Genomic DNA, 19,477 nt, shown 5'->3' with positions numbered 1-19,477 from the left:
GAGGACTGAGGAGGCTGTGATTGGACTGTCCACACTGCCGCTCATCTGGTAAACACCTGGTGGGGAGGGGCACGTCCGTCCGTGTGGCAGTTCGGTAGACCCTGCCGGTCAATGGACCGTTCATTTCCTTATGTTGGGTCCAGGAGGATTGCTCTATTGCCTACGTGGGAACATGTGATTGTAATCTTCACCCTCTCTTTCTCTCTCTCTCCCTCCGGCTCTCTCCCTCTGTTTTTGTCTCTCTCAGATCAGACCTGTCGACCCATACACCAGCGGATTCTCCCCTCCCTTCCCCCTCTACTGGCACAGCATCGTGTCTCTTGGTCAGCCTAACCCCTCCCACCACCTCACCCCGATTGGTGCAGTCGATTACATTACCGGAGTGCCCAATGCCCCCTACCTGCCATCCAGCAGACTGCAGCTCTGACGCCCCAACCCCCCAACCCCTCAACCAGGTCTCGATAAGATATCCGCCAGTCAGTCCACTCGCAGAATCCCTTCTCGACAGAGATGCGATTTTTAGGATTTATTTCTATTTACGAAAACACGCAGGTGTGTACATAGGAAGTGCATACAGTGGGAGCAAGCAGAGTCATTGTATCGAGGTTGTATAAAACAGGGTTTTTCAATGATTTTCCTTTGTCCGTAAGTTTGTGTGTCTGTAGATGATGTTTGATCTGCTCAGTGTTACGTTTTGATCTTGTCGTGGCTGTTTTTGTTTGTTTTTCTTTTTGTTTTCTGGTTCCTTTCGCATTTTCTCGTCCGCCCCGCCTCCTGTCTTCAACATGCTGTAATCGGTTAGGTGTCTTCTTCCCGTCCTCAAGTGAACCGACGACCCCGATACACACTCTGTCTCTCTCTCCTCCTCTCGCTCTCTTTCTGTCTCTCTTACTCTTTGTCTCTCCCTCTCTGTCGCTTCCTCTCTCTGTCTTTCTGTTTCTTTCTCTTTCTGTCTCTGTCACTATCTCTCTTCCCCTTCACCTTCACCATAACCGCCTCCAATGACAGTAAATTACAAGGGTTAGTATCATTTGTATGTATACGTTTGGGTTATGTGTGTGGGTTTGGCTGTGTGTGAGTGTACTGTATGGAAATAATTGTAGTGCTGAGGATGGAGTTGTCGGAAGTGATTGTAAGTTACTACATTGCTACCGTCTTTCCGGTTACCAGTCAACTTCTGTATGTGTATGTCTGAGTGTGTGTGCATGGGTATGTTTGGATAACAATTTAACAGGTGGGGTAATTTGAAGTGCAATAATGATCATTCTTACTCAGACATGTGGAGTTGTTTAGATTACAGGGCCATGGCTCTTAGTGGCGAATCCTCCTGTGAATCCTCAACTCTGCACCAGGCCAGAAGTTTTACCCTGTCATCACATGTTCCCAGGGAAAAACTCCTGGCTCCCGTTATGTAACAAATATATGCCCCCCCCCCTCCCCCTTTGCATCTATCCATCCTCTCCTTTTGATGGATAAAAGCCCTTATCCAGTAATAGCAATAATTCCCTCTCTTCCTCTCTCTCCTCCTCTTCATCCTCCATTCATTTAGCCAGCCATCTCTCTTTTCCCCTATTTGTGTGTGAACCAGAACCATGCTGCGGAGAGAAAGAGAGAAAGAGAGAGAGAGAGAGAGAGAGAGAGAGAGAGAGAGAAGAGACTAAATTGGTACTGGTTCTCATTCTGTTCCTGGATCCTCTCTCTTATCGGACTCCAGTTTTTGGCAGTTTGAGTTCTAAACTTGCATCTTGTAGTGGTGAACGTGTGTGTATGTGTGTGTGTTTGACGTAAATGTATCGGAACAATATTTTACTATGTGGAGGGAGGGGAGGGGTATGTATCAGGGGGAAGGACGGAGGAGCAGTGTACTGTAGTTCTGACATCGGGGCACAGGAACTACAAAACCCATCCATGTCTGCAACTCCTTCCCTTCTTTTGAAATCATCATCTCGTATTCCTTACCTCTAAGTATCTCCCACACTGTTAAAACTGTATATTTCTCTAGTCTTGGTAACCCAACTCCTTTCTCTCCATCTTTCGCTCTATCCTCTATCGGACTTTGTTTCTGTGATGATGTGAGTGGGCTCCCAGCAGAACATTGGAGGCGTGTGGCTGTATACTGGATGTACTCAGATTGTATATAGTATATAAATTTATGTAGATGAACACATATATATAGGTCAGACTGTCCTGCCAAACCAACAGCACACCAATCTCCCCCCCTGAATGTCGTCGCTAGATCCTTAATCTTAGATAGTCCACATCGAGCCTAGGTTGAATAATATGCCAGGACTCTTATTGTGAAGGAGCCAGGAAGGAGTATTAGTTGACGCTCTACCTCTGTTGAAAGATAAGCTGGCAAACAGGCAGAATGTGATTAATTCAGTCTGAATGAAAATAGAAGGGGTTAATACCCGATGAGACGTTACGGTGGCTATTTTGAGCCCTTTTAATATGACGGCAAAGCAAATAAAGACTTAAACAATATTGAAAGATGAAAATATATTTGGAAAAAACACAGGCATCTTTGTGTGGTCTCTGGAGGCTGTCTTGACCATGGTGCAGTGGGAAACGGAAATAGAGGGGTGAAGAGAAGGGTCTATGTGTAGCACATTATACTGTAGATGACCCGCATAGTCAAAAAGAAAAACACAAAGAAACAGTTTCTTTCCTCCTCCTGCTCCCTTCCTCCCTCTCTCACCTCCCCTCGTTGGCAGGACAGTGTATAAATATATTTTGGTTCTGAATGTTGTCGTACCTCTGTTGTTAGTCTCTAAACCACAGCCATCTCTCGCAGACAGGAAGTATAGCAGCCTGTCTGTCCGTGACAACTCGCAGCAGCGAGTTGGTCGGGGGTGGGGGGTGGAAGTTGGACCTACACACTGACCTCCAGTCAGTTCGTTGCCCCCCCCCCCTCTCCCCCCTCTATGACAGGACAAGGGAATGGTAACCCGACTGTATTTGAATCTAGTGTGGTTGGGTGAAGCATGAGGGTGTAAGGATGTAGCCTACTCCTGGAAGAGCTAGCTAGCTAGAGTACTTTTACAAAAACAGTGAGAGATCATGGTTGAAAGAGACAAGATCCTAGATATCTCGTTGTTAGAATCCTCAATTTGTCATCGGAAAACCGAACCAATGACGTCAGAACCCCAAACCTTTGTTTTTTCCTTGAAACTTTTTCGTTTTTTTACTTTTTGTTTCCTCTGACACTCCCTGATTTGTCACTTGTTTTGTTTCTTTTACTGTGAATTTGTGCCTTTTGTCATCTTATCTTCCAATAACACTACATTGGAGACGTAAAAAAAATAAATGAATAAAAATACGGAAAGCTGGAGTTGTTTTTTCATGCATTTATATGATAGTTCACCCTGACAAAGATCTTTGAACCCAGTTCTTCACCGAATGTCACCCTCTGTGAAGATGTCCGGGGCTTGGTTTAATCTTGGTTCTGGAAAATTGCCCCCTGACTGTTTGAAACGGAGTAATGATCTCATCATGATTCATCTTCCTCCTTCTCCCAAGATCCTCTCTGCTCTGTCGGAACAGAACGTATCCCCCATCCCGGCATCCCACGATGCTCTACTCACTGAACTCCAACCATTTCTCTTATTGGAAATCCTCTTCCCCTCCCTCTCTCTATTTCCTTTTTATATTCTCTCCTTCCCTTGTTTCACAACCTCTCCCCCTTGCTTGTTGTCTCTCACCAGCTCCCTCTGCCCCTGTTGCCTCCCACCGCTGGGATAGATGGGGTGGGTGAGACAGACATGGGGGGGGGGTAATTGTTTACTGAAGAAATGTATTTCTGTTATCTTTATAGAGTTACACACACTTGGCTTTTTCTTACAAAGAATGCAATATATGACAGCACGTGATCTTTTTGAGTGTACCCTTCTCCTCACAACACCTTGGAGGATCCTTGAAGGTGGAGCTGCCTCCACCTAGCCTGGCAGGAAGCTGAACAGCTGAACCATGGACCTCCCTGTCTTGACCTGGAACTGGACCTGACAGACCTGGGAGGTTTGGACTGAGCTGGCACTTGGGATTATAACCATGATGACATCCAAAGAGAATAAAACAAAGAGGAAAAACATTGCAAGATCGATTCATTAATTAGTTGACTCGATGAAGTTGACTGGGGCAGTATGTTTTGTATTAGGCCTAACTCACGTGGTGAAACTTTTTGCACATGTACACTATAGGCTACCCTACGCATTCCATAATGTAAAGAAAGTAGGCCTATTAGCTAACTTACAAAGAAAGCATTGAAGCGAACGGTTGCCTAATACAGGTCACGGTCATATTCAATAAATAGCGGTGAACAGACTTGACCATTCATGGTCATGATAATGCGTTTTTACTCGGTTCTTACCGATTGGGGATAATGCGCTGATCCTTGGGTACGTGCGCTTTAAGTCTAGAGCAGGTCCTAGGATTGACAGAAAGGTTCTGAAGAACGCCTGTAGCGCTTGAACAGGGTAAACCCAACCAAACACAGGCTCCCCCTGGATTCAGCCGAGTTGACGCCCGTTATCTGGAGTGTGCCTATTGTACCGGACGCCGTGGGATTTTCATACAGCAGGTTAGCTACACCTAACCCAGATATAGTCTGGATAGTTAATATGCACATTCTGTAACTTAGGCTTCTGCTTTTAGAGATGTTTTGAATTGTTTACGGTCGGCTGTTAGAGTGCAATTGGAGCGTAACAAATTATGCTGTTCCCAGACTGCATTTAAAGTGGCATGTGCTTAGAGTAGTTTTTAGGGAGTTTGGGTACAGTTCGTTCCAACCTTAAGAACTGCAGCACCAAGTGCTATATTCCAAAACATGTCACTTTTGGGGTACTTTCTGATAGATACTAGACCGGTGACATAGTATACGTTTCCTTGATCTAGGTTTCATCATAGAGAAAGAGCTGTCAAATCAGGTAGGCCTAGGCACACACACAGACACACCAACAGGCTCAAGCACACCTGTTTGGTCAATAAATGATGTGTATGTGTTTGTGTGGTTGTGTAAGATAAAAACTGAGCTGGAGAGAGTGAACAGAAGAGAGACAGAAAGACAAACATGCAGCCTTTCCGTAAACACAGTAGCTCTGACTGGTGAACACAAGGTGAAGTACAGAAAATGACTAAGACTACATCATCTGGGATAACACTTTATTTCGATGGTCCATCTATTGAGACATTTTAACACACTGTTTGACACACACTAAGTTCATGAACAAGCTTAGGGGTGATGTAGTGTTTCTAACAGTTGATGTTAGCCTATTGCAGTATGTTCTGTAAATTGTAACTGTAACTGTACAAAAAAACAAACGTTGCCAGTGTGGTGATTGTATTTATGTTTTATTTTTGGTCTAATGTGCTGAACAGAGATGGACTATCAAAATGCAACACACAATCTACAGACAGTTAGTTGAATATTGGTTAATGACCTGTTGAAAACAAACTTTGAAAGTCAGCAGACACTTGCAGTCAAATCTGTAGATCAACGCTTGAAATGCACCTGATAGTCTACAGACAGTTAGTTGAATGCATAACTACACATCTGTTGAAACAGTTTTGGTGAATGGAAACGGATACATTGTTGACATGCTACTGAGTAGTTACTGATCACCTATAGTGTGTCAACAGACGGACCATCCAAATAAAGTGTAACCGCATCTGGTCCCTCTGTTGATTGATGGGCCCCATCGACAGAAAACCTTTTGCTCAAGCCGCAGCTTCTAACATTCCGATAAATGCTGTTATCAACATGGCAACCTTCCACTAAGTCTAAGCCTACTGAGCTGTCAGTACTGTTGGTCAGAGAGAAGTTTGTGCCACGGGTTTGTTGTCTGTGGAGACGTGGCCTTCTGGAGACCTTGTTGTCGGACGCCTCAAAGACACCTCGCTCACCTTTTCATGTTCTGCTGCTTCTGGATTTAGTTTAGCCGTTGTCACGGTAACGTTGCACTACACACATCGGCTCGCTCGTAATGCCCCTTCTTCCAATCGATGACAGACATGAGTGGGGCTGCCACGAGAGAGGTGTTCTACAGGATTAGGCTTGATTATGGAGCAATTTCACTAATGGTTTTTATGTGTCCTGTGTATGTGTGTGTGTGTGTTCTTTGTTTAATGTGTTATTGCTGGTGTATTGATAATGTAATGGTTTGTGTATGTGTGGGTGCACGTTCTTTGTTTTATGTGTTATTGCTGGTGATTTGATAATGTAATGGTGTGTGTGTGTGTTTTGTTCGCAGGCGAGAAGATGAGCGCGAGACACAGAGGAGGTGACAAGAACAAATTCAGGTACAGGTGGGCCATATGAACTCTAAGGAGGAAGCAAACTAATTCAATGCGGTTCGGTTCATATTGTGTTCTGGTACCCCTATACTCATTTAGAAACACAGGAAAGCGAGAACGAGAGCGAGAGCGAGAGAGAGAGAGAGAGAGAGGGAGAGAGACAGAGAGAGAGAGAGAGAGAGAGAGAGAGAGAGAGAGAGAGAGAGAGAAAGAGAGAGAGGGAATGCATGGATGGATGAGAGAGAGTGAGTATAAGAGAAAGTGTGTGAATGAGAGAGAGAGAAATAGAGAGATATCGTTCTGCACTTGCGTTTAAAGCTTAACGGTGAGGTGCCCTTTGCTCGGCTAGGGTGATCAAACTGCTGTTGCCCGAGTCCTAATTATTCAGCTACAGCCCCATTCTCCCAGAGTTCCGACCTTGTTCACCCCCTAATATCCCCCCCCCCCCCCCCCTCCACCACTCTACTGCTCCACCTCTTCCTCCCACCCTCTCTGCCGCCCACCCCTCCCCTCCCCTCCGTGTCCTGCGATGCAAAAGGGCTTCTTAAGAGTCTGCATGTGACAGTATTGCACAGAAAGTAGACGGGGGCACTGTGACACACAGGATTAGCCTTAGATTTTTATTTTATTTATCAAGCTGTTTCTCTTTATTTATTTCTCTCTCTCTCACTTTCCCTCTCTCTCTCTCTCTCTCTCTCTCTCTCTCTCTCTCTCTCTCTCTCTCTCTCTCTCTCTCTCTCTCTCTTTCTCACTTTCCCTCTCTGTCTGTCTCTCTCTCGGTGTCTCAGACACACACACAAATAGGACTATGCCTCCTGGGCAACTCCTGATTGGTCAATTGGCATCCTAGTTGCAACTTCTACAGGCTACTTAACAATTGAATGAAGTGTCCCAACCCTTCCTTATCCTTCTTAAAGGCTGATGTCATTTTCCTAATATCAAGCAGATGTATTGTCCTAACTTAGCTTTGCTGAGCAACTCCTCGATGTGTAAAGGGATCTTCGGTGAACCAGAAACCTGGGAACATTCCAGAAGGGGAGGATTGATGGATTTCTGATCACATGGTGTTGTGTCTGCTGTATCCAGGTGGTCTTGTGTCTCAACACAGACAAGCTTGTTCCTCTGGGTGTATACCGTTCCAGTGCCTGGCTCCAGTTAAAGGCTGGGTCCTTGCTTGAACCAAGTCAGGGACTGCTCAGTGATCCGGTGTGCGGAGGGTGCTGTCTCTAGGGAGGGCTGGATATGTTGGCTGTTGGATGATGTCAACTTGTTGTCAGTCACACACCAAGGAGCAGGGGCGCAGCCGTCCCCTCTCTCTCTCTGTTGCTAATATTGACATTTGGATCGAGGCTATGTACACTGAATAATGTTTTTTTTTAATTATATACAATAAGACCCAACCAGAAATTTGTGATGTTTTTTTTCTGGAAAATGTTAGAAGGGATTAGAGGGATGTGGGGTTGACTCACAGAAGGAAACTAGTGAGTTGTGACGTGATGTGAAGCAGAGACACAACAGTTTATCTCTTTGTTTCCTTCTGACAACGTATTAAAATATCTTACCCCCAAGTGCTCTCATACTGCAGGACTAATATGGTTCGTTCGGTCTGCAAACAGGATTACAAATGCGGATTGTGCGTTTCCAAATCGTGGTATTTGACCAATGATCAGGATTAAGTTGGTTGGATAATTGGAATTATAGAATGAAGTTTTATTTCCAAAGCAGTGAGACTTTATCCCAACGGGCCAAGTGTCGGACCTTGCAGAACCTGAGGAATGTGTCACCACCCTGGTTCTGAATATGTGACCTTTCACCCACAGACAGCGCAATGGACCCCTCCAAAAACTATAATACCCTAGTTAATCGGCGTGCCTTCTCCAAGGTTTGTTCTATTGTGGGGATGGTGCAGTTTTCTGTATTGTTCAGAGGAGTAAGCTAGCCAGGAGAATGTGGTTGTAAACCTCTTAGGGGCGTGACGCCACTTTCGTGTTGCCCAAGTCCTCTAACAATACCCTCTGTGATGGCGGATCAGTGTCTTTCACATCTCCTTTTATACACCACACACACACGTCCACACACACACATACGTTCACGTGTTACCCCCCTGCTTCAGATTATAGTTCTAATCTGGCTCTCTCTCGTCTACGTCCCCCCAAAACTCGGTGCCAGCCAGCCACTCTGTCACTGCCTGGTCACTCAGGCCTCCAGAACGCACTCAGGGCGGCCGGCACTCACCCACAGACCTCTGGGACTTGTAGTTGTTTTACATACATGCCAACTTTGGAAGGATCTATTTCGAGCACTTCAGAAGATTCCCGACTTTGTCTGAAGGTCTTGTTTTGCATTGTACTTCCAACAAAGGATCTCCAACAATAATTGTAGGAGCAAAGAAGTAAAACAAGAGAACAACTTGACTTGAAGCATTTTAGGAGGATACAAGAGAAACAGAATCTGGCTGCTACTCTCAACAGATACTGGTGACATCCAGCCAGCCAGGTAACACACAGGATACCTCTGAAGACACCAAAGGTGGGTCTCTTCCCGCTTACAGAGTGGTAGAGTGTCAACATTGTGTTCTGATAGTCCTTCTGATGAAAGACATTGGGAGTCTACAACTGTACATGCGACCTGCCTAGCCTGATCTGAGACAGAGAGAGAGAGAGAGAGAGAGAGAGAGAGAGAGAGAGAGAGAGAGAGAGAAAGAGAACAGAGACCTCGACAGTCTTTCTGAGGAGAGTTACAATCCAACCATGGCCGAGGCGGTAAAGATGGCGCCAGATGCGTTGTCGTCGTTGGACGGCCTCCGCGCTCGTTCGGACAGCACGTCCAGCACGGCGTCCCAGGGGTCAAAGGGCAAGCTGCTCCTGCGCCAGCGTCTGTCCCAGCTGCTCATGTGCGTGGAGGACTTGAGCTCCGACGACGAGGCCAACGAGGAAGTGTCTCGCACCCTGGACGAGGCCTTCCAGCTATGTGGACGCTTCAGCCCCAAGGACGCCTTCAGGTTGACACACGGACACACACACACACATATTTTTTGGGCTGTGTGGAAGATTTTGCCCCAAGAACACCGTCAGGTGTATGCACACACACACAGATTCTGCTCAGTTCTCCTTACTTAACGGGTTGTGGGACCTATCTGAGGTACTTTCCTAACTGTCTGTGTTTCCCCTTCCTTCCTCTCTGGTCCTGTGCCACCTTGGTCTGCCGTACAGAAGGAATGGCACATTCTGAAAGTTTTATCAGGAAGAAATAAGAGTTTAGAACTTGGTGAAAGTGAGAAAGAGAACTGTTTGTGTTTGTGCTGTATCATGGATGTGACAGAGATGAGGTTAACAGTATCTGACACGAGACTATATTGCCTTCCTGAACAAGGGGAACACAGAGCACAGAATCTTCCTATCTCTCTGTCTTAACCCTCCAGAGGAACCCAACCCCAAGCTGTTGATGGTTTGTGTCCTAGACAAATTTCCTTTGGGATTGTAAAGTCTATCTCGTCTCTTATCTTTCAGTAGAAACAGATTTCCATTTAGTATTTAAGGCAATTGGATGTTTTGTATTTTTTTCACCCTTGTCTGTGCTCCATTCTGACAGGTTGCACATGGTCACGTGGAATGTGGCGACAGCAGAACCCCCGCGGGATGTCATTTCCCTTCTGCAGCTGGATGTCCAGCCCCCCACAGACGTCTATGTGATTGGGTGAGAGCGAGAAGCTTTACTTTGATCTCACCGGAGAACAAGATAGATGTTTGCACTGCTTCTCTGTGAGAGATAACGAAAGTAAGAATTGATGTTGAGTCCTTGAAGCACATTTATTTGTCTAATGTGCGTTTGTGTGTGTGTGTGTGTGTACTGTTCCAGTCTGCAGGAGGTGAATGCCGCCCCCCTGCGGTTCCTCTCTGACCTGCTCATGGAGGACTCCTGGAGCCACATGCTGATGGGCACACTGGCACCTCGCGGCTATGTCAAGGTGTGTGTGTGTTTGTGTGTGAGGTGGGGTTTGGTGAGGTTGCAGGGCAGGAGTTGTGAGGAGGGGAGAGGTGAGAGCAGGCGAGAACGCAGAGCTGATGTGGGTCCAAGTGGAAGTAAAGGGGGCAGTAGAGAGGCAGAGGCCCCCTCTCCCAGCCGCCCCCCCTGGGAGAGGGGGAGATGGGGAGAGTGGGAGTGTAGTGTGTATAGTGTGTGTGTGTGTGTGAGTGCGTAGCGTGTGACTGAGGGTGTGTGTTGTCCTAGCCAGCGCCAAACAATAGCAGTTCTGAGAGGGGCTCATTAGGGTCCTGTGAGAGTGCTTTGTGAGGCTGAAGAGTTTATGTAACCCCGCTCAGATCTCCTCTGCTCTTTCTCCCCCTTCACCTCTCCTCACCCTGCTCCTGATGTCGTCCCTTTCAAGTCCACACTCTTTCTTTCTTTCTGTCTTTCTTTCTTTCATATTTCTTGCAAAGAAATAGGAAACTTATTGCAAATAGTTGCCAACTACCTCTGCCTGTCTCTCCAATCTTTACACTCTTTCTTCCTTTCTTTTATAAAGTGAATCCCTCTGTGTTCCTCTCCGTCTCTCCAGGTGTCGTCAGTGAGGATGCAGGGCCTGCTGCTCCTGGTCTTCACCAAGCAGATGCACCTGCCCTTTATCAGGGACATCCAGACCACCTACACCCGCACGGGGATCTTCGGTTACTGGGTACATCTCTCCAACCCTCCCTGACACTGGCTGCCAACAGCTAGAACTAGAACCGCTAGAATACAATTGAGAGACAAAAAGTGAACTTTGATTGTTCCCTTCTTGTCTGCTCTCCCTCTCCCTCTCCCTCTCCCTCTCCCTCTCCCTCTCCCTCTCCCTCTCCCTCTCCCTCTCCCTCTCCCTCTCCCTCTCCCTCTCCCTCTCCCTCTCCCTCTCTCTCTCTCTCTTCCTCTCTCTCTCTCTCTCTCTCTCTCTCTCTCTCTCCTCTCTCAGGGGAATAAAGGAGGTGTGTCTGTGCGCTTCTCCTTCTACGGTCACATGCTGTGTTTCCTCAACTGCCACCTGGCCGCCCACATGAACTACGCTCTGCAGCGCGTGGACGAGTTCGAGTACATCCTGGACACGCAGGACTTTGACTTTTACAACACCCCCAACATCCGAGATCACAAGTCAGTCATCACGCACGCCCACGCGCGGGTGCACACGCACACACGTGTAGACACACATACTGTATGTTCAGACACACGCTACTAGAAACGTACTCTTAAACAAACACACACATATGCACAGCTGAAAGCACACTCCCAAACAAATCCACACACACATGCAGAGACAGATACACACACACACACTAACCTGCCAGCTACCTCTGTGACAGGGTGGTCTTCTGGTTCGGTGATCTGAACTTCCGCATTGCAGACCATGGTATGCACTTCCTCCGCTCATCCATCGAGAGTGAACGCTATAACCTACTGTGGGCGAAGGACCAGGTAACACACACATACACACACACACATACACACACACACAAACCTGCTGAGACACAAACACTGACTATGCTGTCCTTGTGTGGTTGTAGTTACTGACGATGAGGAAGAAGGAGCCGTTTCTACAGGAGTTTGAGGAAGGGCCTCTCAGGTTCAAACCCACCTATAAGTTTGACCGCAACTCCGACACCTACGACAGCAGGTTAACACACTGCCCCACCTCCCCCACCACACACACACACATAAACAAACACGTCGTCCTCTTCAGCATCGGGTGTTCCTAGTCAACCGCACTCCTACAGACACACGAAAGGTTCATGAGTGCTTTTTCCTCCTCTCCCCTCTCCCAGCTCTCCGAAGACCTTGTTGGGCTTTACGTAAGAAAGTGATGAGTGTCTTCTGTTTCTGTGGCATGCTCTCTCTCCCACACACGTCTTGTCCTCCCTCTACCGTCCTCTTCACCGTCCCTCCCCTCTGAGAGAAAAACGAGAGAGGACAGGGAGACAGAGTAGGACATGGATAGGAAACTGGACGGAAACCTTTGGAGGTCCACATGGATTTTCCATGTTTATATTTAGCTACATTGAACTCGAAAATTCAATAAGTCAATAATCGTAATTGAAATCACTGTCTTGAATATAGTCAGCAAATGGCCGCAGGAAGGAAATAGTGGGGCTATCAAACCATGATGACTCATGACCTTAGACTTCCTTAGCGCTCTGATCCAGAAGCTTAACACAAAATATTATCAAAACACGTTAAAGACCCACCTTGAGGTCCTACCCACCCTAACCCTGGCACCATGTGTGTGTCTCTCCCAGAAAGAGCTCTCTGGCGCTGCCCCTAACCATGTACAGACCCCGGCCCCTACAGAGGTGCAGCACCACACTCCTCCTCCTCCTCACCTCCCTCACCTGGGGGCTGCTCAGTGTGTGGCTGGGGGGCTGGTACAGGGAGCTGGACCCCACAAGGTGGGTCCGTAGTATGGAGGGGCAGCTGACTTCAGATGAGATCAACTATGCTAAGCTAACCTACCTACGTCTGCACAGTTCCCACGAGGCTAGCAGAGCTAAGGGCAGAAGAGCTAAGCTAAGCTTACTGAAGCTAAGCTACATGCTATGTTATTGGGAGGCGAGACAGCTGTGGCTCAGTAACCAGACTGGGTAGGGGACACTGAGATTGTGAATGGGAGAATTTTACAACTTGCTGAAGAAACACAGACATTCAGATGAGTGTAGCCCCCAACCTACCCCAACCCCCAAGCCCCACCCCTTCCACCACCCCCACCACTCCTCACCCGCTAACTGTGCACTGCATGCCCGCGCTGCACCCTATCTATCCATCCCATCATGCACTGATAACATTGTGTGTGTCGTTATGAAGATGTGCATGTTAGTATGTCACTCCTAAATGCTTGGTCTGTGAACAGCATACGGTAGTTACAGTAACTAGTCACCTGACCCCTCCTCAGTGTGTCTCACAGCACACACGTCCCTCTTTGTGTCTTATCAGTCATCTCTCTAACAGCTGAGGATATGTGTACGTCTATCTGTGTGTACATTTGCAGGCTGGGGAACAGAGCTTGTGTATGCATGAGGAAGCACCTTAAGTAAATCTGCATAAATTACAATGGGTTTGCATAGCAGCGTTGGATTGCAGTATGACAATTAAAGAGATTTTTCAGGGACAGCGCGACAGGGATTAAGAAAGAGCATAACAGACAGAGATAAACAGGAAGTAGGACAGAAAAAAAATGATATAAACAAGGCAACACATTAGGAGAAATTAAGAGATTCTGAAAAAGTAAAAGTAAGAAACTGGTAGAGAGAGAGGGGAGAGAGAGAGAAAGAGAGAGAGACAGAGAGAGTGAGAGAACAAAGGACACTCGTATTATGTGGACCTTATGCTGGGGACACACCACAGGATAATCGAGCCGATTTCGGCCCTTCCGACAATCCTAGGTAACTTATGTCCCGATTATCTTGATGGTTCCGCAGATTTTATCAGATGTTCCCTTGGTGTAAGGTGTGTTTGTCCTCATGTTTGTGTTCTCTCACAGTTTGAAAATCTTATAAGATTAAAAAAATCATATAGTGTGTCCCCAGCATTAGAGAGAGAGTTGGGTACACACTAAAATATTTTTTTAATCTTTTAAGATTTTCAAAATGTGAGAGACTACAAACATGAGGACAAAAAATCCTAGATTGAACCGTTTTGCTCCTATAGTGTGTGGTGTTTGTCCTCGGGGTTCTCCCCACACAACAGGATTTCTATTTGTTTGATTCGCGATTCGATTCGCAATCGGGGCGGCTCCGGCATTCTTACGAGCAAGTTTGATCATTCCTAACACACCTCACACCAAGGGAAAATCGGATAAAATAATCTGTAGATAATTGGGACATTACCTAGGATTGTCGAAAGGGGAAAATCGGACCAAAATCGGACCAATTATCTTGTGGTGTGTACCCCGCATTAGCAAGCAGTCTAAGCCAGTGCTCTTCAACCCTGGTCCTCAGGGCCCACTGTCCTGCATGTCTATGTGTTTCCCTGCTCCAACACACCTGGTTTAAATGAATGATTGTTATCAAGCACTGCAACCTGATAATGACCATTCATTTGAATCAGGTGTGTTTGAGCAGGGAAACACCTGAAACATGCTGTACAGTGGACCCTGAGGACCAGGGTTGAAGAGCACTGGTAAGCCACATGACCTTTGTTGTGTGACATCAATCTCTGTCACTCTCCCTGATTGGCCAGTGGGAAGAAAAGGAAGCCGGCATGGACGGACCGCATACTGTGGCGCATTAAGCCCAAAACCCCGCCCCCAGAGGAAGAGGATGATGAGAAGGCGTCAACCTCCACCGCTGACAGCCACGAGGACGAGTGTCCAATCAGAGTTCTCCAGGACATCTACACCTGCGACACGAGCTACGGAGTCAGCGACCACAAACCTGTCCTGGGAGTCTTTAGTCTGGAGGTGAGAGCTCAAAGTACAAACACAGTGACACAGCAAGATCTCAGACAGCTAGTGGTTGTTTGATAAGGTGGCTAACATAAGGTTGTTGGATAAGGTGGAGTAAGGTGGCTGAACGGTGAGGGAATCGGGCTGGTAATCTGAAGGTCGCTAGTTCGATTCCCGGCCGAGCCAAATGACGTTGTGTCCTTGGTCAAGGCACTTCACCCTACTTGCCTCGGGGGGAATGTCCCTGTACCTTACTGTAAGTCGCTCTGGATAAGAGCGTCTGCTAAATGACTAAATGTAAATAAGCACTGGGAGCACATCCCAGTTCTAATGTGTATTCCTGCGTACTGTAAATCTTATCTGAGCGTGGTTCATAACCTATCCTGTCAGTGTGGCACATCCTGGTAGGATAGTCATCTAAGAGTATTATATTATTGTCAATAGTGAGTATACTGAGAACAGTAGGACTATGCTGCCACCATCTTTGGTTTGTTTATCCATGCCTCCCCCCCCCCCCCCACACACACACACGCCCCCAGCTGAGGAAGCACTACGACACGGCCCTTGTGCGACTCAGCCCAGAAGGCCAGTGGAGCGCCGACCAGGACGCCGCCCTGTCATACACCATCCTGGAGGACTTCATGTCCTCCACCTGGGACTGGATAGGCCTGTACAAGGTAAGGAGGGATGGAGGGAGAGAGAGAGGGATGGAGGTGTGTACCAGATTAGCTGTCAGTTAGTCCGAGAGGGATGGAGGGATAGATGGAGGTATGTGCCAGATTAGCATTCCTTAGTGCAGAGAGGGAAGGAGGGAGAGAGGCATGAAGGGAGGTAGAGCGAGAGTGGGATGGAGGACGATGGAGGTATGTGCCAGTCAGATTTGCATTCTTTAAGGTAGAGAGGGATGGAGGGAGGGAGAAATGATGTGCCATGGACAGGCGCAGAGGAGAGAGAAGAGGGAGAGAGGAAGGAGAGGATAGGGGCCAGATAGGCCTGTAAGTGGATAGACAGAGAGGGAGGGATGGCGGGGGGTGTGGAGAGGATGGACAGCAGGATTCACTGGACTGGGGCTAAGAGCAAAGGAAAAGTGCAAAACAAAAAAGTTGTATGTGTGTGTGTGTATTACCATGCAGATTGGCTTTAAGAGTGTGTTGGACTACATCACATTCGTCTGGGTCAAAGGGGACGATCTGCCAGAAGTACTTGAGACCCTACAGGTAGGATTCTTACCATGTATCTGTCCCATCAAAATACTGTACTTCATTGTTTTCATGTTCTATTAATGTGTGTTTAATATACATACATTTTAAATATATACATTATTTGTGCGAGTATGTGTGTTAGTGTGTGTATGTGTGTGCATCTTAATGTGTGTGTGTGTCCCGCAGGTGTCTCTGAATAAGGATGCGATTCCTCTCCTCCGTGGCGAGTATGTGCTAGGCTACTACAGTACAAACATGCAGTGCATCGTTGGACTCAGCGCAAACTTCCAGGTCTGTCTGGGTTCTTGGAGTGTGTGTGAGAGTGTGTGTTACCAAAGCAGATAGGGTGATGCCGTACACTTCATTTAGAGCTGATTGAGGGCTTTCATGGCTTCTAATCACCTACAATATGGGTACAACTCAAAGGAAAAGATTGTGTCATTGGGCCAAATCATCATAGCCCAACTTGTGTGGTAATAGGTTTTCTCTAGTTTGAACTATGTAGTCATTCCCTTTCTTCAGTATAAATGGGTCTGAAATAGGTTAAATCCACTTACTACTGGTCAACTGCAGGTCTCAGAACTGTGTCTCTCTGTTCCAGATTCTGGAGTCGAAACGAGCTGCCTTAGAGGGCCTGGTCAGTGAAAACGGATTGAAGAAATAATCCTAATCCACGTTTGGAAGACAACGAGGTGTCTTGGTACTGTAATTGTAAACCCTGTCCAAGGAGACTCCATCATACAGACATTGAGGCCATTCTTAGGGCCAGGAAGTCTATGCTGTGTTAGTATTCTGTCAAATATTCATCTCTCTTTTCCACACAAATCAACATGACGTGTACTACCCTCCCCTCTCTCTCTCTCTCTCTCTCTCTCTCTCTCTCTCTCTCTCTGTGGCTTCCTTTCTTAACTACAGACGCTGATGTAATCAATCCTTGAATCATCTACTCTATGTAGAATATACAGACTCTACATGTGCATCCTCTGTTGTTTGGTTTCACATAAGCGCACATGATCACTACTGAAGAGAGAGCTACTTCCTGCCCAGGTCCTTCAGCTGGGATCCCTCCTCTTGGTCTCTCTCTCAGTTTAGGAGAGACCAGCAGTGGCAGCGGATCCCTGAGAAAATGGATTGTCACAGCAAGTTGGGACTGAGGATTTCATCCCAAGATCAGTTGTGAATAGTGATCTTAAGAAATTTGGCTTGGTTGATGTTTCAAAGTTGGGGTACAGAGACCTGGGTTTAAAGTTTACAGTGGTGTTTGTGTGCATGTTTGTGCATGTGTGAGACAGAATCAAGAGTGTGTGAGGTTGTAGCAATAAAATCACAATTTTGAACAAATATATCAAATCACAAATTTGAACAGATATGTTACTAATATTATCCAAAGTATATGAGGATAAGAACAGAATAAAAGCATAAGGACAGAACAGAATCACAACAAAGTATATTTTAGGTACTTCTGTCCTTGTAAGTAAATGTTTTAGATTTTATGTTCCACTGATTTTTATGTTTTAACAGAGTGCCATTTCTTCTGATGTTTGTATATTTAGATCATTAAGTTAATGAGATAAACAAAACCATCCAAACTCTTCTTTCACATTTCAGGATTTCAGGATTTTTTTTGTGTATGTGTGTATGATTATTGTCAAAATTGGACTGATATCGCCGGCCGACACAGATTGATATTTGTAAAGTGAATTAAACTAAATGTTGCAATTAGTAGTGTTAGTGCAATCAACATGTCATAGTTATGTAGTTATGTCTACTACTATGTATATGTAATCCATAAAGGCGGGACCAACATCCTTTCACTTTATTAATGGTTTATTGGAATTTTTCAAAATGCCATCTTTTCAGAGTCTGTCTGAGAAAAAATTCCATTTGAATTTAGGTTATTGATGACAATCTGAATAAAACCTGACGATAACTTCCTATTTTGTGTTTTGTGTATTTCAAGATTGTTTTGATAATGTAACAGGTCCCTTCAGGGACTCCGTATAAATCTGCTCTGCCTCAGTAAAAAACTGAAGGTTGAAAGTTTGAGTTAAATTTTTTTTATTATATTTGTCAGTGCATTCATTTAGATTGATAATCCCGCAGAAGAAACGCAGTAGTATATACTTGGGATATCCCAATCAACACTTGTAAAATCAAAGCAATTTAACCGGCATATTCTCTAACAGAATGTCCTTGTACTTGGAATGAATGTCTTTAAGCTCCAAAATGGCTGTCAAAACCTTCTTCATGTTCAGTGTCTGGAACTGATAGCCTAATGACCTTTAAAGCTCAGGCGTCTTTTTAACTTCACTTTCATCATCTGACTTTGGCTATTTGGTCTCAGTAAACAGTTTACTTTATTGTTAGCTTTCACGTTTGCATACCCTTACTTGATCTGGAAACGGCTCTGTGATAAACTGTGCAAACATAACTGGGCCCATTTTGTGTCTTTAACTTGAAGGAGGATATAACTTGTTGCATTAACCTATCTTCCACTTGAACCACTGTGGTTTGATTTTAAATTCTCTGTTGTGGGTTCATGTGTACGTGCCTTTGGTATTTTCTTTGTATGTGTAGCGCATTCCTCATTTTGTGCATTATCTAAAAAATGGTTCATTAACATATCTGTAATTTGAACGAAGTGTGCAGCGTTTAACGTGATTGTGTTTGAAATGTGTGTCTTTTCTGTACCGGTTAAGAATGTACATGTTTTTCTCTGTGTAGCATGTCATTTGCATATCGAGATGTGATATATGATTTCTGTTTTGAACGGTATTGTATGTCATGTGAATATCTATGAAGTACTGACTGTTGTTTCTTCATTCTGTACTGAAGACAACTTGCATATTTGTTCCTATCATGCAGCAGTTTTTGTTCTTTTCTACATTCATATTTAGCAGACAAAAAAGAATTCTGATGTTTAAATGCGGGATCTGCATATTTTTTCCTACATTTCTGCCACCTTTACTACTTTCTTTGTTGTCTCTGTTTCCTTTGGACTTTTTGGTTGATATTATGTGTCCCATTTGTTTTGAATGCAGCACTCTGTTTTCTCATTGTCTTAATTCTCTTCTCTTTGCTCAATTTCTTGAGGGTGTTAAATGTTGGAGGTTCATCACAATTGTTGGACAGCATCTGAGGATTAGATGTATCTTGAACAATCTCAGGACTCTGAGGATTGGATACGTTTATGTCTTGGTTGTCATTTGCATAGCTTATTACACTCTGGAAGGAAAGTGGCATGAAATCACAGCTCTTGACATCAGACACATCTGAAAACATTGTGTCTATCCTATCGATCATTTCACCTAAATGTTTGAAAGTGAGCATTATGGCCGTACCATTCAGACATGCAAACCCCTCAGGCGTTCTTGATTGAGGGTCAAAGATTCCAAACCTTCCAGAGCTGTCTCTGAACAGAGCAATAGTATTTGAAGCCAGTGTGAGCAATGCATGGTTAACACCGGATGCCAAATTCTCAAGTCTTGTTGAAAGATTAAGGTGCCACTCCTCCATCTCTTTACTCGGGGGCAGAAGCTCTCATGTAACCATTCATAACAGGTTATTTTAATACAATGTACTG

General features: G+C 45.6%; 1 protein-coding gene and 1 long non-coding RNA gene across 4 annotated transcripts; both read left to right on the top strand.

Annotated features, from left to right (window-relative positions):
* On the top strand, nucleotides 1–3,317 carry LOC124467745. Its single transcript, XR_006956115.1, has 2 exons — nucleotides 1–48; nucleotides 248–3,317. It is a non-coding gene; the product is annotated as an uncharacterized LOC124467745 (long non-coding RNA).
* A 1,125-nt stretch (nucleotides 3,318–4,442) lies between these two features.
* On the top strand, nucleotides 4,443–17,985 carry inpp5kb (inositol polyphosphate-5-phosphatase Kb). 3 transcript variants are annotated; one of them, XM_047020144.1, is made up of 14 exons: nucleotides 4,443–4,576; nucleotides 6,246–6,294; nucleotides 9,880–9,984; nucleotides 10,147–10,255; nucleotides 10,847–10,963; nucleotides 11,237–11,412; nucleotides 11,622–11,733; nucleotides 11,823–11,932; nucleotides 12,081–12,107; nucleotides 14,488–14,707; nucleotides 15,232–15,369; nucleotides 15,826–15,909; nucleotides 16,081–16,185; nucleotides 16,496–17,985. In XM_047020144.1, the coding sequence occupies exons 2-14, from the start codon at nucleotides 6,254–6,256 to the stop codon at nucleotides 16,556–16,558; spliced, it is 1,407 nt and encodes a 468-aa protein (XP_046876100.1). In that variant the 5' UTR covers nucleotides 4,443–4,576; nucleotides 6,246–6,253; the 3' UTR covers nucleotides 16,559–17,985. The 3 variants fall into 3 exon arrangements, with proteins under 3 accessions (XP_046876100.1, XP_046876098.1, XP_046876099.1); XM_047020142.1 differs by lacking the exons at nucleotides 4,443–4,576; nucleotides 6,246–6,294 and adding an exon at nucleotides 7,745–9,289 and having other exon boundaries at nucleotides 16,496–16,594; nucleotides 16,810–17,985; XM_047020143.1 differs by lacking the exons at nucleotides 4,443–4,576; nucleotides 6,246–6,294; nucleotides 12,081–12,107 and adding an exon at nucleotides 7,747–9,289.
* Nucleotides 17,986–19,477: the final 1,492 nt, after the last annotated feature.

The sequence above is a fragment of the Hypomesus transpacificus genome, chromosome 5 (assembly GCF_021917145.1).
Source record: "Hypomesus transpacificus isolate Combined female chromosome 5, fHypTra1, whole genome shotgun sequence".
Taxonomy (NCBI): domain Eukaryota; kingdom Metazoa; phylum Chordata; class Actinopteri; order Osmeriformes; family Osmeridae; genus Hypomesus; species Hypomesus transpacificus.
Note: the sequence above shows the minus strand (reverse complement) of the source record. Positions and strands in the feature narration are given on the sequence as shown.

Coding starts and splice junctions, on each gene's coding strand:
- inpp5kb (XM_047020142.1), top strand. CDS start 9,039: ATGGCCGAGGCGGTAAAGATGGCGCCAGATGCGTTGTCGTCGTTGGAC. Junction 9,290..9,879: donor AGCCCCAAGGACGCCTTCAG/GTTGACACACGG, acceptor CCATTCTGACAG/GTTGCACATGGTCACGTGGA. Junction 15,370..15,825: donor ACTGGATAGGCCTGTACAAG/GTAAGGAGGGAT, acceptor ATTACCATGCAG/ATTGGCTTTAAGAGTGTGTT.